The sequence below is a fragment of the Haemorhous mexicanus genome, chromosome 4, assembly GCF_027477595.1.
Source record: "Haemorhous mexicanus isolate bHaeMex1 chromosome 4, bHaeMex1.pri, whole genome shotgun sequence".
Taxonomy (NCBI): domain Eukaryota; kingdom Metazoa; phylum Chordata; class Aves; order Passeriformes; family Fringillidae; genus Haemorhous; species Haemorhous mexicanus.
The window spans coordinates 32,405,983-32,430,204 of NC_082344.1; the positions used below are offsets into that span (position 1 = coordinate 32,405,983).

At 43.4% G+C, this 24,222-nt stretch overlaps 1 protein-coding gene across 9 annotated transcripts in view; it reads left to right on the forward strand.

Annotated features, from left to right (window-relative positions):
• EPHA5 (EPH receptor A5) overlaps nt 1-24,222 on the forward strand; it is a 193,025-nt gene that overhangs the window by 164,897 nt on the left and 3,906 nt on the right. For 6 of the 9 annotated variants that reach the window (XM_059844327.1, XM_059844331.1, XM_059844328.1 and 3 more), the window contains 8 exons: nt 153-220; nt 1,591-1,716; nt 2,727-2,912; nt 6,291-6,352; nt 7,132-7,341; nt 9,128-9,277; nt 13,752-13,945; nt 16,907-17,062. In XM_059844327.1, the coding sequence (XP_059700310.1) occupies nt 153-220; nt 1,591-1,716; nt 2,727-2,912; nt 6,291-6,352; nt 7,132-7,341; nt 9,128-9,277; nt 13,752-13,945; nt 16,907-17,062 (1,152 nt within the window). Of the gene's footprint in view, nt 1-152; nt 221-1,590; nt 1,717-2,726; nt 2,913-6,290; nt 6,353-7,131; nt 7,342-9,127; nt 9,278-13,751; nt 13,946-16,906; nt 17,067-20,710; nt 21,708-24,222 lie in introns of those variants that run through there. The other 3 variants (XM_059844329.1, XM_059844330.1, XM_059844334.1) reach the window with 2 other exon arrangements.

Consider the following 24,222-nt stretch of genomic DNA (forward strand, 5'->3'; position numbering starts at 1 on the left):
GACAGCAGCAATAGAGCCACCAGAGAGGTTGGGTTTGTCACTGCTCTGGGTTTTTGTGCATTGTATGATTCAAAGTAGAGAATGGAGTTCTGCCATACCAGAGACAAAAATACTCTTCTGTTGTGGTTTGTTTTTTTGTTTTTTTTTCCCAGGCGATGTGGCTATAGCAAGGCTAAGCAAGATCCAGAAGAAGAAAAGATGCATTTTCATAATGGCCACAGTGAGTAAAGAGCAAACATATATATGTGGTATTGGCTTTCTGTGGTAATGAGAAATTCAACTGAGAGGTGGTTTTCTGAAGAAAAAAAAAATCTGCTTTTGGTGGTAATTCACAAAAGAAAGAATTGTTTGTGCAGAAGTTCCCCCCTACCCCTGCTGCAAGCCCCACAGAGAACTGAAGATTCGAACAGTCCTTATATGTGCTGAGCTATTCACACCTGTATGTTTGCACCAGATCATTCTAGGGAGTCAGTTTGGTTTGTTCCTCTGTCTTTGCTGTGTGAACCAAGATGTTAATAATTTCTTCTGCTCAGCACATAACAGCCCAACAATTCTGTGGTCTGAATGCATCAGTCCAAAATACCTGTTTGAAACCTTTGCTTCACCCCAGGTAGCTGTGAGGACCAAGCCCACTGAGGCTCTTCAGCTTGAATGCCTCTGCAGAGGTGTGAGGAATAACACCTATTTCTGCATCTAGCAAGCTTTCAGAAATGTTGTGTTAATGCCCTTGTATAGAAAAGCCCTCTGCAGTGATGCCAGAAAGTAAATCTCGTGGTTGCTATCAGTCCTTCCTTCATCAAGAGCTGTGGGATCTGGGGATGGGTAACAGTGAGGTGCCTTTTGGGGTGGAAAAGGCAAACACATTGTGAGTGAAAGTCAAATTTCCATTAGTGCTATGTAATGAAGGCAGCAGGAAGCAAATCAATTAAGAGCCACAGTGTAATGTAGCTGTCTCATTAGACTGATGAGCAATTCTTCATGTGAGTAGCCTTAATGATTGTCAAAACAAACTTATAATATGGATAATGAAAATACTTTTTCCCCTCTCAAGTCCTGGAGAAAAAGCCCGCTATTGATTATATTCATACTGATACAACCCACAGGCTTTGTACTGCAAATATGCAGTTCTTTTAAATCTCAGTAACTCCATCTGAAATAAGGTGGGCGATTGATTAGCTGATGTGTGACTGGTAGGGCATAATTTATTTCAGCTCTCCATCAACCCCCATCCATCCAGCTTGCTTTGCAAGTTGCTCCTGTAACATTTTGCTATTTGTACTTTTCCTCCTGGTGAACCCTCTCTAATTCCAGAAAGGAATTCTTTTCTGTCAGACACTGGACCAACCCATTACACAGCACCAAAAGGGATTTTTAGCTGCACATCATTCCAGCTGAGCACTGTTGTGCTTTTCTAAATACGCCTGAGTTGTACATATGTCACGTATAAACTAAATGTCATTTTTCAAGAATGATACTCATTTTCACCATAGAAATAAATTCCCAGCAGAGCAGAGTGCCAGGGACAGGATGTGCAATGCCCATTTTCCGTGATGTTGTATGCCATTAAATGTGCTTAATTTGTGTTTGCAGTTAAGCTGCCTGGAGTGAGGACCTATGTTGACCCCCACACCTACGAGGACCCTAATCAAGCTGTCCACGAGTTTGCTAAGGAAATTGAAGCTTCATGCATAACCATTGAAAGAGTTATTGGAGCTGGTATGGAGATGCATTTCATGACCCTTTGCAACATGAAGGGTTGGCTTTCTTAGCATGAGAGATCTGGGAAGGGCCATGAAATATATGAACTGTTAGGTACCCTGCAAGTGAAGGGTAGCATGTTCCAGCTGAATTTTGGGACAAAACTGTCACTGTCTGTGGTTCTGAAATTCAGGAGCTGAATTGAAAATTCAGAAAATTTCAGAAAAATGATCCAGAAAATGGTCACGAATGGTCAGCTGAGCTATTTCAATGGATGCTAAGGGAAAGAGTCACTTAAGTTTCTCATTCTTTTTACCATTTGAACCTTTTTATCCCCCAGCACTAAGGTCAGTCTTGAAGCAAAAATTAAAAATAAGAGGTTACCTGGGACATTAAAAAAGCACAAGCTAAAGTCCAAAGCTTTAAAGTTCCTTGGTTAGAAGAAGAAACTCCCATTTTATTTCCAGTAAAGCTGTTTGTTTACACTTCCAATCAACCTTAGGAGTATTTTCTATCCTCTGAAATTTTGGGTTTGGATGTAATTTAGTGTTCACCAGAAAAGAGTCCATTTAGGCTACTTTTTGGGAAAGGTAGTAATAAAATTGTAAAGAGTTTATAAAACTCTTAAAACTCTATAAAAATAAATGTTACTGTGAAAGGCTGACAGCTTTCCATCTATGTAACTTACCAAAGGAAGGTAAGGAAGCAAGTGGTTTGAGTTTTACAGCTATCCACAAAGGACAGTGGTATAAGGTATGACAGGACTTTTTCATATAGTAGACAAAAATAGTAAATGAGAAAAAAGCATATCTCTTTAAATATAGGAAAATTGCATTTTTACTCAAAGTTTTCTTGTGCTTATGAATTACTTGGCTTGTGGTGCCATGTTCAGCAGTCCATATCCGTGAATGCAGGGCACCCCTTAGTGCTTTCCATCAGCCAAGGCTGTGCTGCATCCTGTAGACACAGGCACATCATGTGTTCCCTGGATGTGGTGTGATCCTGCTCTTCCTCATTTTCTTCTGCAGGTGAATTTGGGGAAGTCTGCAGTGGGAGGCTGAAGCTGCAGGGAAAGCGTGAGTTTGCAGTGGCTATCAAAACCCTGAAGGTGGGCTACACAGAGAAACAGAGAAGAGATTTCTTGGGAGAAGCAAGCATCATGGGGCAGTTTGACCACCCCAACATCATCCACCTGGAAGGTGTCGTCACAAAAAGTAGGTACAACTTGCTGTGGGCTGCTCACTGTGAGCTCTGGCTTTGGGAGAGTTGGTTATCTGCTGGAGATGCCCCTGATAGTAGTTGCTCGTGGTGCTGGCATATGGGAGGGATTGAGAGTTACTGAGGTCTGACTGCTCAGTTAGCAAAACAGCCTTTCTGTAAATTTTCCAGCCCACTTCTTCTCCAGATTACAGTATGCACTAAAGATGAAGACAGAGAAAGGGATAGCACATCCAAATGTGCTCAGCACAAGACTGTTTGTTCTGTGCTGAGCCCATGGAAAATGTGTAGAGTGGTTGTTACTCATTCATTTTAGAGCCTTGGAGGATCTACATTATTGGCATCAGGGATTATTTTGTTAACTAATTCTAAATTCTAAAATAAATGACTGCTTCTTTATTTTAAGATGTGCTCTAAGTGCAGAAGCACCAGCCTGACAGGTGTGAATGGCTGTCTCCCCTCTTGCCTTTATGTTTGGCAGTGTCAGATCTTGCTTAGCTGCTGCTGTTCAGATGGTGGCATTCGGAGCTATGTGCTGCTCTCAGTACCATTTGTCATTCCTCAGAGGAAGCATCTCCAACATAGTTCTTTTTCAGAGCTGCATTGGAGAAGGTACAGAGGCTCCAGCTGTTTCTCCTTGTAATCACCACAAAATCAATGCTGTTTTGTAAACAACAGCCTTTTCTTGCATTTTTTTTTGAAATTACATTTCCTGAAACTTTTACGAAAAAAATAACCAAAATGGATTTCTCCCAAAATTTTAATAATACCAAAATCTCTTGGGAACAACCTGTGTAAGAGATCCAATTTCTAGCCCTGCAGGAATGTGGAATATTGGGCAAGGAGCAAGTGATGATTATACATCCATGAAAGCTGCTACTGGCATTGGCCTGAGTCCTTCTGGCTGCTGGGCCCTCAGGGGATGGTTGGAAATTCCACTTTTAGTGAGAATGTGCCTCCCCAGCAAGCTGCCTTTATATAAAGTGGCTGTCTGCTCTGAAAGCTGTGGAAACACAGGGAGCCCTGCTTCTAAATTGGACTTGGAGCAACTGGAGTTTGGATTCAGTATGCACCCAGAGCTTCTCATTAGCTCAGTAAATATTTGTTTACTGCACTCAAAATTTTTTTCCAGCAGACATCTGTAGCATCCTCAAAGGTTTTCTCTTTTTTTTTTTACATGGACCAAAGCAATTTTTATGAATCCCTAAGTATTTAACTTCTTTTACCCTTCAGTATCTCAGCCATTGGCCTTTTGTAGAATCAGATCTTTAGGGTAAGATGTCTTTGCTGCATCATGATTTACCTTGGAAGTAAATTAGGTTAAATTGAATTAGGCCATTTTTAATTCTGAATGAGAAAATCATTGTATTTAACTAATATAGTTCAAATGCACACCTTAGTTAATTTGGACTAATCATGTTCATTGTCCTCTTGCAGACAAACCCTTTGCTCTTTCTGCTTTACAAAGGTAGTGACAGTTTTGCATCCCATTTGCTTGCACTGATGCAATGTGCACAGCACTGACATGAGTGCCATCCACATATATTTTATGACCGTGTAATGGCAGCAGGAGGAAGCCCTAGTGACACAGAGAATCAGCCCAGCTCTTTGGAAGGACTGATGTTTACTTTTAATTTACTTTGTTGAAAGTTATCTATTTGTGTCCTTATTACCACGCTCTTGGAGATGGGGTCAATTTATTCCATGATTGCTGCCAACCTGCAGCAGTCAGATAATGAAACATAAGTGCCAGAAATCTTACTGTTTTTTTTCTCGGATGGCATTCAAAGGCAGGAGTCTGGAGGAGGTTCCCCAGGGTGGTGGCATAACAAGGCACCATTCTCACTGCAATGCTGCCTTGAAGTGTCCGAGAAACAGACCCCATGCTACAGTTAGGTGTTTAGCTTTTAAAATCAAAACAAAACATTAACATTTGAGATATCCCTGGAGTTTTCTTCCCTGCAAAGCCACTGACATGTTTGCTATCCAATAGCAATGGCCCCTGAGATCTCTCCTCCCTCCTGCGTTCAGCCCGTGCTGTGCGTAGACAGATGGCCGTCATCCTTAAAGGTGGGGCCCATCTTTCATTTGGGATTCAGCAATATTTTTCATGGTACCAAGGTGCATTTCTCATACCAAAAGTAATGTTTTGGGCAAGTTTCAAGCTTGGGCAGCAGCTGTGAGAGTAACGTAAAAGAATGGAAGCAGCACAGGTCCTTCGTGCTGCAAAGGTAATGCTTGCACAGCAATGAGTATTTTGATTGACAAGTTCACAATTACCTTAGTTATGTACATAATTAAGCAGTAAATTAGGCAAAATAGTTAAGGAAATCAAAAATGGGAAAATTAAGATCTATCTAAAGGGTAGGACATGCGCTGATTTTTAGTATTTACCTTCATGTGCATGTTATGACACACGGCAGCTCTCGTTGATCATTTCTATAAAAGACATTTATAATGCACTTTACAAATAACTGACAGCTTCTCTTTTGTCTGTGCTTTGTGCTAGCTAATGGAAATTGATTTAAATAAAAAATAATTTACATGTTCTTATAAGATTTCATTGAATTTACAAGGGCTGGAGCACACCACATTAATTATTGCTGCGCCATTGTGGCAAGCTAGCGAGAAATTAGATTTAAAAACTGAGCAAAAACTATATATAATTACCATTAAAATGACTCGGGCATGAAAATTAATCAAACAGATTTGGAAAAACATTATTATTCCTGTCAACAATAGGACACCAGGTCTTTTGTTAAGAACTTTTACTTTGATTTCCACTTGCACTCATTCCACACTTAATGAGCTTTTGTTCTGCAGTGTAAATATTCCTTCTCTTACTTCCAGATGTGTTTACAAGGGTATTCACATGGAATTACTTGAATTACAAGGAATGCAATCCTTTCCTAGTCTCAGTTTTGGTGGCTACCAAGCCCAAGCTTCAGATCATCCTTGTTGCTCTTGTTGGGCTCCTGTTGCTACTTCAGGGTGTTGAAGCTTGAGGGAAGGCTCCAAAGACTTTGCTGTGTGCAGTTTGGCCTCTGCAAGCTTTCAGCTTGTTGCTGAAGACAAGAACAAGGCTGCCTGGGTTCAGCTTGCAACGTCCTTCTCAATCATTATCCAAACAGTCTAGGGCTTGGTACCCCACCCATAATATGGTATTAGTTTTTAATCCCCTCCTCCTCAATTTCCCTACTTCTCCATGTATTCTGGGAACAACTCTTGTCATCCTGCTGGGACCGCAGTGTCTTGGTGTGGATTTACTGTTGCATGGCTGTATATCCAGATGCAGAGACACTATTAAAAGACTTTTTTATTGCTCATGGTTTTTAGATAAATTCCTAACAAACTCATGCACTTCTTTATTCTAGGCAAACCAGTAATGATAGTGACTGAATACATGGAGAATGGCTCTCTGGATACATTTTTAAAGGTATTACTTAGATCCTTTTTCCAGGGGAACCTGGGGACTTGTTTTGGGTTCTTTGTAGATGGTTAATATCAATGAAAGGGTTTTCTGGGTGTTGGTGCTGTCTGGAGGCAAGGGTAGCTCAGTTGTCTCTTTGATCTGCGTTTACACAGCATCATGAAAGACCTGGGGCATGCAGTGATAGAAATGGGTAAGAATAAATTGGAGGATATTACATTTATCTTAGAAGGAGGTGGAAGGTATTAACTTAGCCTGCAAAATGTGGTGTGGTTCAGGAGCAGACCTATACTGCAAACCCCAGACTTGTCAGAGTTTTTCCATTAAATGTAAGAGCTAGAGAAGGGAGAGTGAAGGAAGTGGTTAGAAATGCAATGTGGCAACATGGGGAAGAGCCCCTACCCCCTCAAGTGTTCATGAACCCCTACAGGTAGGACTTGCATGCAGCTTGGTGCCATTCAGTTGCCTGACTGAGGAAGAGCCCAGCCTGGTGCCCTTACACACATGTGTTTGCTCCAGTCACAGTCTTCTATCAGTCACCAGTAGATGCAGCTCATTCCTTGATCTCAAGTTAAAAGAACTACATTTCCTTATCTTTGTCTCTAGAGATCTTAATCTAAACAGTGAAACTTAGAAAAGTTTCATGGTCAGAGCATGAGAGTAATGAATTATTAATTTTCCTGGATTCCCTCCTTAGAGACTTGCCTTTGCATTTTTATTCCTACACGCACAATGCTGAGGGTGCAGAGGCTCTCAACTCATCAAAAGTCTCCTTCCTTTTGCAGAAGAATGATGGGCAGTTCACCGTCATCCAGCTGGTCGGGATGCTGCGAGGCATTGCCTCCGGAATGAAGTACCTGTCTGACATGGGTTATGTGCACAGAGATCTGGCTGCCAGGAACATCCTGATCAACAGCAACTTGGTCTGCAAGGTGTCCGACTTCGGCCTCTCCAGAGTCCTAGAAGATGACCCTGAAGCAGCGTACACAACCAGGGTCAGTTATGGGGATGCCAGACTGATTGAGCTCAAGAGAAACGTATTTCTTGCCACATTTTGGTGTTCAGGCTCTCTAGCAAAGAGTTTCTACAAATCCACAGCCTCCAAACTGTGGAAGAGGGTTAGATCAGGTGATAACAGTTAATTGTCACCAGATTAATTTTGCAAATGCCTTTAATTTATAGTGGGGGTGGCCAAATAACACAGAGTTTAACTAATACCTCTGAAGTTTAAGTAGGGGACACGAGTCAAGTACCAAACTTTGCAAAGTTGCCATGCTTCCAAGCTCTACTCTGTCCTCTTTGGTGAATACCAAAGGGGAGAAAGAGCAGTTGCTTTGCTCAGGCACCCATCCTGTGCTGTAAGCTATGGTCTTCTGAACAATTTGACCCTTTCAAAACATTAATAATTGTGTAATGAATGCCCACTGTAGATAATGCACATTGCCCTCAGCATTACCTGGTTGAGAGTAATTTCTCCTAACCCAAGAAAGAGCTTTTCCAACCTCAGTGCTCTGGCCCTGTTCCGCCCATATGGCACTGGCAGGACCCAGCTTCAACAGCACAGACTTGGAGAGAGCCTCCAATATTAATGGCAGTGATTGGCACTCCTTGGGCATGTCTTATTACTGTGTTTTTCCAAGGGTATTGTTTTGACGGTGGTGGGAGATGTCTTGAGTCATGTTCCCTGTTCCTGTGGACATTTTGGAAAGGCCTTTCAGCTTTTGTCAGTCATGGCCCTGTGATGGGACTCAGTGCACAGCTGGACTGGCACTTCCCTGCAGGCTGAAGGGCTCTCGGCCAGCCCTGCTGTGGCTCCCATGTGCTGCCATGTGCTAATTGGCACTGCTGAGAATCTGGCCCTTCACTTAAGGCATGCGCTGCTGAGCTTGTGAATAAGTTATTATGGGAAGAAGAGACTTTTAAAAAGTTGCTTTGAAAATGTGTTCCAAGTCCTGTCTTTTTCCAATAACAAACACTGTTAGGGGGCATTCAGGGAGACCTTCCAATATTTAGCTCAACACGTAGAGGAAGGCACTTCACAGCAAAATATTTTTATATATAAATCAAGAGAGGCAGCTCTTTAAACCCAATGAGAAAAGTATTCCTTAATCTAGACTCTCCTTTCCCTCCCCTTTCCCTTCTCAGAGCTGATCTGAAGTTTGATTTCTAAAATGATAGAAAGGAGAAAAGGAAACAGCAAAGCACATTTGACAGCTGTGGCATCATTTTGAGTCCCACAGCAGAGGCTAAGCCGGCTGGTCTTTGCGCACACAGATTTCTGTGCCTGCTACACAGATCTCTCTGCAGGACCAGGACTGCATTAAAAAAAAAAAAAAGGAAAGAAAAAATAAAAAAGAGGGAATTACTTCCGCAGCAATTTGCATGAAGCCCTCGTTAGATCAAAGTCTTCCTCAGCCTCAGAACTGTCTGTTCCTCCCCCGCCCGCTCTCAGAAATGGAGGAACTGTATTCCCTTACCAACCCGTGCAACATAATTGAGATGTTGATCCTATACATGTCCCAGCATTCAAACAACATTCAAACAACAAACCTTCAGGACAGCCAATTAGTAGGCAGCCTACAAATGCTTATGGGCTGAGATAATGTGGAAAGGGGCCCCATGCTGTCAAACAGATTTACTTTAAAATTCGATGTCTCTTTCCAGAGAGAAAATAGCATCCCTTGGTGCTCTGAGAAGAGCTGTTTCGACTTTTTTCGCGTGTTCTCTGCCCTCCTCTGCAATCTATTTTTTGGGATTTTTCTCCATTTCTTTTCCATTTAGGGAGGGAAGATCCCCATTCGATGGACAGCGCCTGAAGCGATCGCCTTCCGCAAATTCACATCTGCCAGCGACGTCTGGAGCTACGGCATCGTGATGTGGGAGGTGATGTCCTACGGCGAGAGGCCCTACTGGGAAATGACAAACCAAGACGTAAGCACGTGCCAGAGCTGCTGTGTGATGGGACTTGGAGGGCTCAGCACTCATTCTGCTGTCAGAGAGGCAGAATGGGGACTGGAGGAGGAGAGCTGCTGTAGGAATGGCTTTGCTGCCCCATGCCAGACAGAAATGATCCTCCCCTTTGATGCTGGTTTTTTTGCAGCAACCCAGAACAGGCTGTGTGCAGAGGGAAATGTGTCTGCAGGGAGGCAAGCCTGCTTCCCCCAGCAGCCTGCTGGAGCTTCACTAATGCTGTTAGAGCTGGAGCCTGTCCCTTCTCTGCTTAATGACAAAGGCCTGCCAGGGGATAGATGCCGATAAACTGGCAGCATTTCAGTTGTGTGTTCAAAGCCCTGCAGCCACGTAAAGCAGAAACTCAAGAGAGTCATGGTGAGGGCTTTGTTTCCTTGCAGAAAAGCTGAGTGGTTTGATCTAGCGACAGCAGTCCACAGAGTTCCAAGAGTCTTGGTCGTTCTTGCATTGCTGATCTCAAGAGAATAGTTGCTTATAAGTCTGTGCTTGCAGAAGCTCTCATTCATTTTTACAGTACCCTTTGAGTACTGTAAAGTGTCCCCTTGCTCTTGGGTTCCAGTGCCCCCTTGAGTCTCTGACCTTGAGGCCACCCTCTGAAGCATCTCCAAACAGTGAGATGCCTGGGAATACTCTCTCCCACCTGACTGCAGCTCCAATCCCAGCCTGGGTAAGGATCTTTTGATCCTTCTGCAGGGCTGCATTCTACCCTGAGCTCACCATCAACATCTATCCTTGTCTAAGGCTAAAAAAATTTAAGCCTGGGGCAGCCAGATTTTCAAGGTCCGTCCTTCCTCTTCACATTCTGAGAACTATGATTTGCAAAGGTCTCTGAGAATGCCAGCTAGTCATGAGGTCAGATTCACCAGCAGGTCATGTGGGGCAGCCCTGCTACCTGTGCAGATCCTGCTTCTGGATGGGTTTCCTCTGGGCACAATACTTGGTGTTTCATCCTTTCTGCTTTTTTGAGCAGTGTTCCTATTCCAGCAATTTTCTTCTGTTTCACTGGCAGCAAGGGCTCTGGCTGAGCATTCAGCTCTCCCTGAGTTTTGTTAGCAAGCCTTTGCCATCAGTGGATGTTACTACCTGTCACACTGAGCTGCTGTCTCATCTCACTTTGAGTCCAGGCGTGGAAAGGAGCGGTACCTTTGAGATGGTCACGCCGTGCTTCTTTGCCAGGGACCTGAACACACTGTTTGGCATGAATGCCCCACTGCTCCTGCACTGCTGAGGCTGTCACATTTGCAGGAAGTTCAGTAAAGCAGCATGTACCTACACAGGGATTTATCTTAATCAAATACAGGGACTTGCTTCCACAGTCTGTGCAGAGAATGCAGCAGTTGAGAGCCAAGTTTTTTCGTTCACACTGAGCACTGTAACTATCTTTAATGCTGATGTACTGGCATAGCACAGATGTTGTTCAGTAAATGCCAGGCTAAGATTGAGGCTGGTGCCAGTGAGGTAATGGTCTGTGGCCAGGGGACTCCCTTGTCTGAATCACAGCACTCAGAGCGTCCACACTTTACAGAACTGTTCCAAAAAGCCCAAATGCCTCCACGTTCTGTGGGGCACAGACTTGACTGGAGTGAAAGCAGAAAACAAAAGACTACTGAGATGTTTATGAGCATCAGCTCTTGCTTAGGCTTTGCTTGTGTAACCTCTCTGATACTTGCCTCTGCCCTTTGTGCAGATGGTAAGTGCTGGATGGTGGTGGCATAGGGACTTAATTCAGTGCTGTGGCACATTCCTCGTGCAATTCTTCCTTCTTCAGCTCCTGAAGGCCTCCTCTTCTTTCCTCCTCTGCTTGTGACAGAAGAGTCAGTGGTGTTAGATACAGCACTGGCTTTTGTGCAGAGAAAAAAGGGGTCACATAAATTTTGGACTCTGTTGCACAAGAGTTTCTTGTTGTATGGCTTGTAATTAAAGCACATCATTTTCAAGCACAGCTGATGATGAGCAAAATTATTCTCACCCTGTTACAGATGGCTTGCTTTAAAGGAGGTGAAGTGCAATAGGGCAGAAAATGTTTTACGGCTACAAATCACATTTTGAAGTCATGCTGGTTTCTAGATGGCCCTCTAAAAATATGCTTTGGCTTGACCACAAGATAAGGCTTTGATGCAGGAATTATTGAGAGGAATATTGTGGCCTGTGTTGCACAGGTTGATAAGCTAAATAATCATGGTGGTTGATTTTTAGTGTTCAGACTGGTGAACCTATGAAAACCCCACTAACTGTTGCTTTGGTTTACTGGAATAGACTGTCCCAAATAGTGCTCTCCTAAACATCCAGCTCAGTCACCCCAGTCTGAATAGTGCTTGTCCAGAAGAGGAAGAGAGACAAAAGTGCCTCCTTAGGTGCAAATTCTAAACCTTCAAGTCCTACAAAGCAGTAAGGACACCAATGAATGGAGCAGCAAATGTCCCATTGTCTTATTTTCTAATCACTGTGGTGGCTGCAAGTGACTCAGTCTTTGTTGTTTCAGGTTTTTTGCTCCTCTTACTGCTAGAGGCCTGAAGGCACCTTCAGATGCAGGAGTGTATTTCAGCATCCTAGCTTCTTGCAGCCTTTTGATACCATTTTTGTATCACCAGGACGGATGACATCCTGTAAATTGAGTTAACGCTATTGATTGTGATGTTACTGCCAGGAATATCCAGCACGCATAACCCCACTGCAGATAGAGTTCAGATATTCTGATCTGGTGCCAGATGGTCTGCTCCCTGTCTTGCTGCTATTTTCTTTCTGCTACAGTTGGAGGATGACCCATTATTGTTATAAATACAGACGTGGACACAGCAAATAACATTCTCATGGCTGTGCCACACTGAAGCTTTTTCTTTATAGGGCAGCTGCAAATTTGGCATCAGGGACCAGCTGAAAAGCACGGTGTGAAGAGCAGAGAGTATAAATAGCACAATGTGGTGGAGCTGGGAGCAACAGCCAGGCCATAGAAGAGATGCCCTTGCAAGTGTAGGTTGGGTGGAGAGTGGTGCTCCACAGGAAGGTGAAATCTCAGATGGGCACAGAAGGACTGCACATGTTGTGGCCCAGATCTTCTGCTGTGCTTTTTACCCTTGGAGGAGATGGTGGAGCCTCACCTAACTGCTTCTCTGCTATGTGCATCCTCGGAGAGTTTGAGATTCCCACTACTGCTGCTCAGTCAGCCTGTCTCATTCCTGCAACTCTTACACTTAACAAAGCTCTGTGATGGAGGACAATTTGAAAACAATCCATTCTGAATTTTGAAGCCTTTTGAAATGCAGTGCTAGCCTGACACAGCTCATCATGTACTACTCATCCAGCCACTAAAGACCACGGCAACAACTTCCATGCTAATCACAGAGCCTTCTTTTTCAACACAGGATATTTTCAAATTGTGAAATAAGTGAATGGCATTTAAGGTAGTCTTTGGAGTGGACAGTGAAGCACATGTGGTTTTCATGTGGTCATAGCAAATACCTGCTTCCAGCTCCTTTTTATCAAGAAATCTCGGGAGTGGAGGGTGTGAAGATGGGCTGCCATGACTCCCTTGGCACAGACAGAGAACCTTGTGGCTTGAAACACGAGCTGCATTCTCCTGAAAGTTGTAATGGCTCAAAATGGGAACTTCTGGGCTTAAAGCCCTGCCACAGATCTTCCCCAAACTGGGGAAAACAAGTTGCCTTCTTCAATTCTGCCCTCATTTATTCATTTCTGCCTTTCAAGAGGGCAGGCAACACACATGCATATCACTTGTTTTAGATATAAAACCATAGATGGTTTGTATTTGAAATCAGTGCAACAACTCCTCTGGTTTTAATTTACATACTCTTGGGCTGACATTTTAAATTCCTGGCAGAAATGTGGCCACACTAAGAAACTACTAGACCCAGACAGTATTGAATGATATATGAGATGGTTGTTCTGCCTCTGCCTTGAATCCATCCATCAATTAGCATTCAAAGTCTCTTTTGAAATACAGTCAGACTTTTATTACTGTAATACAAATTTGTGGTCTAGCACATGCCTTTTCATTTAAAGAGAAGCCAACATCTGAATAAACAAAATCACTGCACTCCAAGAAGATGCCAGAAAGCCCTGTAGGCTCTTTTTCATGGATTTAGCATAGGCTCCAGGAGTTTCCTAGTATATAACACAGAGAGCACAACTGAGCTCTGAACAAGTGCAACCAGGCAATCTGACCCCCCAGTTGCATCAGTGCTTTGGCTATCTAGATTCATTTTGCAATGACTAAAAATAAAGTTATTCAGCACATCCCATGGAAAATATGAAAGATAGAGAGAGGGGCTTACTGAATTTGCCTCTCGTGTGCAGAGCTGGGGGGTGGCAGGATTTTTTGTGAGCACATCACTGATCCCAAAGTTCTGTGTTAAAGTCAGCTTGCATTTGGGCAAAAGATGAGGGGAAGAAAAGCCTTGTGTTTTGTGTCCTGTAGGTGATTAAGGCCGTGGAGGAAGGCTATCGCCTGCCAAGTCCCATGGACTGCCCTGCTGCTCTCTACCAGCTAATGCTCGACTGCTGGCAGAAGGACCGCAACAGCAGGCCCAAGTTTGACGAAATTGTCAGCATGTTGGACAAGCTCATCCGTAACCCCAGCAGCCTGAAGACGTTGGTTAATGCATCAAGCAGGTACAGACTCAGCCCAGAGCCACTTCTCAGAGCAAGCTCCTTGTCTGAATACCCACCCCTAGGGTTGGATTCCCTCTGGTTATTTAGCCTGAGTGTGTTCTTGGGGGAATGTTCCTTCAGTTTTTCTATGTCCAGGGGAGTTGACTCATATCAACTCTTTCTGTTGCAGCCAAGTGTGCAATTCACTCACTCCAAATGCAGTGCTGCCACCACAAAGAAAATTACTGTGGTCTGTCTTTCAGAAACAGGAGTTTCAGCAGTACTTTGTCTGTGACAACACTACCTGTGCTCTACTGCAAGGTTAGAGAAGGCAAGACTTGAGTGCACGAGCTAGATAGTAAATACCACTCCAATTATCTGCCTGTTGACTTTGTCTTGGTAATACAAATGAAAAGTGCCTCTTGGGGAAACTCTGAGGATGTGCAAAGCTTATGGATGTCCAGGTACATCCTTCCACAACTATTCCCAGGCATGCTATCCACCAGTACAAGTCATGAGAGTTGTGGTAATTGGAAGAGCAGGTCTGTGGTTACCAAAATACTGTACATAAACCCTTTGCTGAAACCACATGAAGTGAATAGAACAGCCAGTTTGTATTTAAACATGAATCTGAATAGCTACACAGCTACAAGTAAGGTAAACACAATCAAGAAATAAAGCTGCACTTGGGGAGAAAGAGCTAAATTGGAGATGCTTTTTCTATTTTCACTGTAAGCACACATTTACTTCTGAGCCATCAGTGTTGCTAATCATGCAGTCCCTTGCAAGGTCATAAGGAAGTTTTATATATATATATATATATATGTATATATATGTGTGTGTGTATGTATATATATGTGTGTGTGTATGTATATATGTATATTATTGCTGTTTCACTGATGGCAGTGGATTTCCCCAGATTAACCATGGAATAGGCCCTTCAGGAAAGTTTATCCTCAGAGGAGGGACAAAAAAGATATGTTGTTTTCTTTAAACAGGAATGAGGGAGATAAGATTAGGTTAGACTGGTGGTATGGGCCAAAAGAGATATACTGCTGTGAGCTTGTAGTCTTTTGCCCCCACACCTTCCGAGTGAGCCTTGCATAGCTGCATGTGGCACATGTCCCCTGCTGCAGCTGGGCATCCCTCTGGTGGCATGTCCCTGTGCATGGTATTTTGTGCACTGAAAGAGAAGAACCTGAAATTTCTGTTAATTTTTAAATACAAGCAAGATCTGGTTCCTCAGGCTATTTTACATGTACCATTTACCATCTGAAGAAGAAATTATTAGCAATTAGATGTAACGTCAGTGCCAGCAAACCTGCAGGAAAAGGTTTATGACAGCATAAAATATGTGAGATTTCTCTTTTATTTTCAACTCAGAACAGTTATTTTCCAGGCCTGTTACAGGGTGTTTCCTGCACTCTTTTATACCAAACTGTTATGCCAGATGAGGAAAATAGGCAGGAAACCATTTCCTTGAGCTGCTAAGCACTTTGCTGATGTTTTATTCCATGAATGGTCCATGCAATTCCAAACCTCTCCTTTTCAGAGCTGCTGTGGATATTTTTGATATGGATGAAGCACCTGAACAGTCAGGCTTTGGGGCTGTGTTTCTATTCTCATAGATTGCTGTGCCCAGACCATAGTAATTCCAAATGAATCATAATTTCAATATAGAGCAGCTGTAAAAGATTTTTTTTTATGTATGTAATGTGTTCTTTATGGAAATTCTCATTAATGCAAATAAGGGAGGAAGTCACTCTCTACATTACAGCGTGTGCTGTGATATCACTAGGTACCTCCTGACATTAGTGATGAAAATCCACTTCTCATTATGATTACTTAGGAGTTTTGAATTTCTCATGTGTATAAAATGTTATGGGAAGCCATTATGTTCTTGGTACTGCAAGTATTCACATTTTATTAGACCCTTCAGCATTGCTATTAAATAAACAAATAATACTAATGTGCTCATAAAATATAAGAAGATTCCTGAAGTGCTATACTAATATAATACCCCAGCTCTCCTTCCAGTTGAAAGTCTTTTAAGTGTTATAGCCACCATCAGAGGCTGGCCTGGAAAATGTTTTTTTTTTACCTGTGGGTAAAAATCTTTGCGCAGGGCTTGTGTTAGCTGCGTGTCCCCTTTTACAAAGCAGGGAACAGATCTGGTTTCTTTCCTGGCTGACCTTGGACAAGCCCTCTTTGCTCTCTGCACACCATTAGAGGGGTGGTGGACCCTGCTTGTGCCAGGTACTGTGTCAGTGCTCCAGCTGTGGTGAAGGGTTATTATTTGCCCGAATTGCTTCTTCCGTGCGTGGCATAGCTGAGCAGGGAGCGATTGCCTGGCAGGCTCTGGAGTGAGGGTGTGGGAGCAGGAGTGTGCCTCTGTTTGCAGGGCTGGAGCGTGGCTGGAGCATTGCTGCTCTCTGCAGGCTCGTTGGATGCTGTCTGCATCCCAAACCCCCCTCCCAGTGACTCTGCAGGAGCAGCCCCTGGACTGTTTAATGCTCCCTGGACGGGGAACAGCTGCCTGCCATTGATGGCCGCTGCTGGGAAATGTAATTTGGGTTTCAAATTCCAGGCTCTGCGCTGTCTTAAGTTAATTATGAGCTTTAAAGGTGGAGGAAGAGAGCAAAGCAGGAGTCATCAAAGCGAAGACTTTGAATTAGGAGTGATTGGGGAGCCTGCTTGTGGCCAGGAGGTAACTGGGGTGGATGCCACTCCTCTCCTCCTCTTTCTGCTTGTGGTGAGGACTGGAAATCGCAGGAGCTAACTCAAGAATGGGTGAGGTTGCAGGTGAAGTGCTGTGTTTGATACATTGCATGTCAAGCCTGCTAGGAGGATTTAGGCTGCATCAATCACTGAAAATGGAGCAAAAGGATCATCTTTACTATAAAAATATGCAAGCAACTTGACTCATGTTGTGTATCTATCAATACTGATTCTGTTTGCTTCTTTGTCTTTGCTTACCTTTAGAGTGTCAAATCTGTTGGTGGAGCACAGTCCAGTCGGGAGTGGTGCCTACAGGTCCGTGGGTGAGTGGCTGGAAGCCATCAAAATGGGCCGATACACAGAGATCTTCATGGAGAACGGATACAGTTCAATGGATGCAGTGGCTCAGGTGACCCTAGAGTGAGTAGTGTCCAGATCATTTTCACCTCATTTCTTGGAATTGCAACGGGAGGAGGGAGGAGAAAGACAAATCATCCAAGAATATGTAAGGATGAGGCTGCAGAAAGGGAAAGCATTATCCTGTGTTTGCAGTCAGCAGTTTCCCTTACAGCATCTCTATTGATAGCAAGTGCAGGCAGGATTAAAATTTACAATTCCTACATTGGCAGCCAGTATTTTGTCTCCTTTACTCACAGAAATTAATGCATGAGTTTCTGTAATTGCCAGGCCATCCTCTTGACACACTAGCAGTTGATTATTTGGGATTACCAACAAAATAAACCCTCTACCCTACCAGTAAATGGGGAGGTCCCTGCTGAGACAGCCTGGCTTCACAGCAGATGAGCTGTTTTCACGGCTGATCTGGTTATAAGCAAGTGAACAGTGAAGCCCAGTAAGGTGTGGAAATGGTACTCAGCATAAACAGAAATAGGTAAGAGCTGATGCCAGTGCAAGAGCATCAGCAGCCTACAGCTCTAGAGGACAGGCTTCCTGAACGAGACCCTTTCTTCTGAATGTGCCTGTGGCTTTTGCACGTGGGTGTGACTGCAGTTGAGGCAACAGCCTTCAAAGGACTTGGTAAATGCCTCAGGGCTGCTAATTTGCTATGCTACACCTTTAATTGCCTGCCTTGCTTGTGTAACTGTGTCAGTACTTTCCTGCTGCTGCCTGCACTCTCTCAAACTCCCCTCCAAGCCTGCCTTTCGAGCTGGGTTAATTCGAGCTTAGCTTACTGCAGGCATTAAGGCAGAATGGGAAGAATTGTACTCTGCTGCTTTGGAGAAGGTTGTGTCTCCTCTGACCGCATGCAGATTGCCACTGCACATACAGAATTGCTTCTGAGGATTAAGAATGAACCAAGAAAAATCCCCCTACCCCACAGAGCTGCAGCATTTCCTCCTGTCTGCCACAGTGCTTGCTGTGGAGCTCACCGTTCAGCACAGGCGTGTGAGGCAGGTCAGTGACATCTCCATGGAGTTCAGTTTTCCATTACATACATGGAGGGAGTGCAGGAGCCCATCTGCTCTCACTCTGATTTTATTTGCTCCACTCACACCATCAATATTTGCCCCTTACACCTGGACTCATCCAGTCTTTTTTCAGCCATTCATATGAAAACCCTGAGCTAGGGATGAAGCCCTCTCCAGCAGCTGTCTGGGAAATCAGGGTGCATGGATTCTTACCTGGATCCTCTTTTCAGCTCCTGGGACCCTTACATGTTGTTTCCCAGCCTTGTCCTGCAATTATGTGTCACTTTACTTGGGCTTTTGAGGACTCCACAGTTCAGACTGGATGATCTACAAACATGGACCAAGGAAGAGGGCATCCATCCCCAGGCTGGTCAGAGCCCACACAGCAGAAATAGCTAGCCAGAGGCTGAGTGGGAAGAAGGGGATAGGATGAAGAAGTAATTTATGAGAAAAGGAAAACACTGGAGCATTCCCCTCCACAGTACCCCAATCTGATAACCAGAGCACCTTCTGGTAGAAAATGCAGGTTGTCTAAAATCCATCGCAGATTTATTGCTGTTTGGCTTAATTAGTCATGTCAAAGAAGAAAATTAGGCTTCTACCTTGTTCCTCTTTAGAATTTTCTGCAGTATCAAGAGCTCTATATGAAATGCTCAGAAGTAAAATGCTTTTGTTTGGGTCACAGAAAATGTTGACTTGAAACCCAAATTTGTGGGTGTTCTCAACAGCAAATTAGAAGTTTACTTACTTGTGTAACTTTAAGCAATCTTACTATCCCTCCTACACTGTCTTAGTGTGCCATGCTGCTGACAAAAGTATTCCTAACCTTCAAATTCCTAATGTGCAACATTTCAGATTATGAAGTAAGATCCTTGATTTGACTTTAAAATTTAACTATTTCCCTATGTTTACTCTTTAGTATTCCAGAAATTTCAAAAATGTCCCCCAAAATCTTTTCAGGTGATGCAAAATGTGCTTTAAAATGTTTTTTCTGATTGGCAATGAACCAAGAAACCCATTACCTGCCCAGTTCTAGCCAGAGAGGCGAGTTGGTTTGAAAGGCTTTAAATAAGATAATAGCTGCCAGAGATGCTCTGACTCTCACCAGCTGCAAACCTCCTCAAAGGCCCCCTCACCAGGTCCCAGGATGTCCTCTTTGGCACAAATGTCATCCCACTGGTCCCAGTGGAGACAACATGTCTGAGCTGCTCAGCTTCAGCTTTCTTCTGGGCTTTTAGAGCAACAGAGCAGTGCAAAGGAGCTGATGCCTGGCAGCCTGGGGGAGCTTTTGGGTTTGTTTGTTTGTTTTTTTTAACTGGAAGGAGGCATTTCATGGATCCATCTTCCATCTCAGTTGAAGCTGAAAAAAAGATTGAAACCTATTCCAGGTAGTTATCCATGTCAGCAAATAAATTCCCCCTCCCTGCCCCAGCTGCCTGTGGACAGAGATTCTTGCAGAGATGCCTGCTTGGTTCTTCTTTGTCAGCCCACACACCTTTGCATTGCAGAGGTGGCTTGGCGAAAAGGCTTGACCCCATTCAGGTCTATTTTTGGAAAACCTGTGGAAGATTAATCAAAAGGCCAAGTACCCATCCAAATCAAAACTTCTCTCATCCCTCCCAGAAACAGTAAAAAAAGAAAAAACAGATTCTCAGCTGCTGAAAAAAGAGAAACCATCATAGCAGCTTAAGAGGAAAAGCGTCTTGTAATGAAGTCCTGAATTCAGTCTGATGTGAACTGGCAGACTGCCCTTAAAAAATAAAGTAAGGGAGAAAAATGGCTCCTGGTGGGCTCAGCTGAGACTCTCATGGGTTCTCCAGAAAATAAACACCAGAACAAGCAAAGTTCTTTAAAGGTTGATATACTGAGAGGGGTTGGTTTTCTGGAGGTTTTCTTTTTTTTCTCCCTGTAAAAGGGAGCAACAAAACATTTTGTACTCTCCAAAAGAGAATTCAGGTTAAATGTTCCTTGTCATTTTTAATAGAGGCAACTGTTCTGTATATTCCAGAGCTGGGACTTGGGGGGATCGGGTGAAAAGATGATCTGAACATCTGAAAGTAGCTTGCTTTCCCCAAATGACATCAGTAAATCAGTCTTTACAATTTAAGAGGTTGCCTTCAAATCCCATCCAAAATGATCTTTACCAAATTCAAACCATGCAGGAGACAGATGTAGAAATTAGGTGGATAACTGCTGCCAGAAAAAGCAGGACAAAAACATATAATAAATGTAAAGAATTTCTTAAATCTACAGAAAAAAACTACTAGTGCTGTAGGAGGAGTTGGCCATAACACTGACAAGACTGGTAATTGTGGGTGCCCAGCTTGTGGCTTCTTTACAGGACCTGGTTGAGATAGTTGATGTTCAGCTTTTTTTTTTTTTAAAAAAAAAACCTCCCTCCTTTGGCATGAAAAGCAAAATCCTGATTACCATTCTGATTCTTTCAAGCTGATGGCTTGATGTATTTATTCCAGAAAAGAGTAGTATTAGTGACAAATTTCTGAAAGCAAAAGATTAAAAATCTAAGATGGATGGACATCACCCCAAGTCCTAAGCTCTGCCTGCTTAAGCAAAGACCTGAAAATGTATGTGTTCAAACAAAGAGTGATTTCTACATTTAGCTCTAATTCTTGCAAAGGGATGAATCACCTTGTGAAAAGTGGAGCCTCACCCTCCACCCTCTCTTTCCAACTGGATATCAGACTTGAAGGGAACCTTTCCAGTGGACCAGACCTGCTCTTTAAACTTGTGGACCACCTAGTGACTTTGAGTGTGTCTGGAGCTCTTTCAATCCACTGCAAGAATAACTTTACCAGGACAATACTCAAGAATAGATAGATCCATGACATGAGTTTCAGTCTGACCCTTGACTGGACCAATTACTAACCATGTGGACTACATATTTTCACCTTTTGAAAGATCTGTACTCACTGAATCTCAGGACACCCTGTTGTTTGTTATTAGATGAAGAGCTCTGAATATTTGTAATAATATGTGTTGTGTTGCTTTGCATTGTATATATTTTTCTTCTAAAATAAAATAAATTATTTATTAAAAGTTATACTGGATTAAGAACATTTAAGAGTTCACCTGCTCTAGATGCTTATTCCTAACCTGAAATCTCAGTCCTGGGATTTTGATGCTGTGTCCACTTCTGAACAAATTCTCATCTTGTAATCAAGTAGAATGGGAATTATGAGTAAGAGCAGATGAACTCTTAAAACAATTTTTTTTAAGTCCTCATTTCATGCAAATGTCCCGAGCAAGTGGATTCCTCTCTCTTTAGCATCGTCTGAAGGTCTTTGAGGTTCTTCTTGTTTCCCCTCATTCAAACTGACAACTAACTAACTCCATGAGTAGTCCCAGTCTGCATGGGCAGCTGTAGTCACACCACGTGCAGAAGAGTGGTGAGATCTGACTTGGATGAGAGATGAAATACAAAATTCCTGTGGTAGGCTGACGGCTGCTGACCTCGGAGATCTTTCAGGACTGTGGCCCTTTTGCTTGCATGACTAAACCGGCTGGTGAGGGGGTTGTATTTTATGTGGCAATCCAGTCCTAGTCTACACTGTGTTTGGCAAACTGGTCCATGGTGTATAAGTAGTTCTATTTGTAAATAAAATGTTTTAAATCTATTTCTTACAACATGGAGACTGTGAATTCAACCCTTGCAAATGGAGGCCATTGCAGGGAAGGGGACACCGTGTTGTCACTGGCATGTTGCAGCTGGGCTTCCATGCAAGGCAGTGGTAAGAGAGCAGTATGCATGCAGCTGTGTACAGGCTGCTTGGGATGAGCTGACACCAATTTTCCCCTTTATTTCCTTGGCTTTTTGGTCAGCTTAGGTAAGCCTTTTAATACCTTGTTGACAAGTGATTCAAATTCCTGCCTGCTTTAATTTCCAGTCCTACATGAATGAAAGAAGTGAAAAGATAAACTTCCTCCCTAAAATAAGAATAAAAGTTGTCCCATGGCTGGGGAGGCCAAGTATTTTGAAGCAGGGAGAGCACCCAGCACATGGGTGCGCGGATCTCCACTGCAGAGGCACGCACAAAACCCAACACCAGGGGTCAGGTCACTTCCACAGCAAGGAGCAGCCTGGATCCTGTGCCCAGGGGTCTAAGTTGTGCCTTTTCCTGCAGGGAATGCACATTTTTACTGTAAAGCTCCAGTGGGTGTCTGCACACATCTCCTCTGCAGAGCTGAGCCCAGTGAAATTTCCATTTGGCTGCAGTAACAGGAGCCAAGCAGCTCTGGACTGGAGCTTAAAGGCAGTTGTTTTTGCAGCCCTTTGGCACAGAAGTTGTTGGGGATTTTTTGTCCCCAAACCAGCTCAATTGTGCCCCCAATTCTGTTCAAAATTGTCTTCTGCCTTACTCGACTTAAAGTGCTTCAGCACTGGATGCATGTGAGCATGCAACGTGCTGTAAGTCATGCTTGAAACATCAAAATTAAAGCTCCTGCATTCTCTAGGCAGTTTTTAGAAAGTTTTGTCATTGTCTTTGATATGTGCAAGGTGGCTTTTGAATAAACCTTTATACTTGGCAAGCATCTGGTTCAGGAGCTGTGTCTTCTGGTTCATCTTTGCTGAGGTGCAAGACCCCACAGTAGTGTTTTTCCCCTCTCTGAGGAGTCCCCCATGCTTTTGGCTGGTGGCTTCACATTTGAGAGGATTTGATATTCAAAAAAAAAACCAAACAAAAAAAGACTGAATCCCCTGGTGAGCAGTTAATGTATTGAAACCAGAAACTCTTTTTTCTTCTTTCTCTCTTGTAAATCAATGAGACACTCCTCAAGGATATTGAGTTAAGGGGACACTATATGGGGAGAAAAAAAGGCTGTGTAGTGAACTGGGTGGGGGGTTTTTTGGACTGATGGGGCTGTGTGTGAAAGGCCAAGACATGCATGCTTTTCTCCGAGTTTGAGGCTGTTTTCTTCCAGCATAACATGCGAGAGTGTCAGAAATTATACATCTGTGAAATACGTGGTACTGGATTTTCAAAAGAGCTCAGCTTGCACTTTAGATACCCAGAAAAAAAAAAGCTGATTTTTCAAAAGGTGCCAGCAGAGCAGGACTCAGCAGGGGGAAGATGGATGTTGTCTCTTTTAAAAATCAGGTCCTATACTGTGTTGGTTTCAGGGGTTGGTTTGTTTTTTGGTTTCTTTTTTTTTTTTTTTGCTCTCTGGTGTGAACTTCCAACTGTGCTGTGTACATAAAATAAATTGCATGTAACAATAGCATTACTTCATTTTCCTTCATTATTAAGATGGCTTGCTGAACTAGTTTCACAATTCAGTGGAGGCAGAAATGAAAGCATGTCCCCCTGAGAAGGTAGACACCTTTTGCAGGTGCTGCAGCCTTTTCTCTGCCAGGTAAGGAGCACTGCTGATGTGTCTCATTGACCTCCTTTGCTCTGTGCCCCTTATGTTATGATTTCCCTTTGCATCATCAAGAAGCATTGCTGAAAAAGGGTATAATAATGAAATTATGTGTTTAGCCCGAAGCAAAAAACTTGGTATTTTCCAAATCAAAAGGCAGAAAACGTGACGGTCCTTGGAGAAGTACAGATGTAGCTTTTGGCTTCAACTAGTTTATGTGTTAATGTATTAGCCTTCACTCAAGACTGCTTTTTATTCAAAGCAGCGTTCATCTGTGTAATTTATGAACATGGATGATTGGCTGTTACTTGCACAGGAGTTTCTGTCCAGAATGTGAAGCTGCTGAGAGAGGCACACCTCCATCGGTAGCTCATGTGAAAATGTTTTGGTGTTCCTTGCACGTGCTCTCCTGCAGTCGAGCACACAGCCCTGCTGTGGAACTGTAGGCTAGGTTTGCAGTTACATCTCAGGTGATGGTTGAGCTCCCAGGTGTTGCTGGGGATTTCCAGCCTTTGCATGAATGCAGCAGTGTGGTTTCCAAAAAGCAGCTGCGTGATCAAGGCCACATCTCAGTGGCTTTTGGTGGAGAACTTTTCTCCTAAAGAGTTGCACACAGGCTGTCAACAGCTTGGGGATTCACAAGTGTATGGGCAGGACCACAAGGCACAACTCAGAAACATCATTAATTCGTTCCAGTCTGGAGGTAGAAAGTGAGGGACTGATATTTTTCTATCAGTGGAAGTCTTCAGACAAAACACCAGATCTCTTATG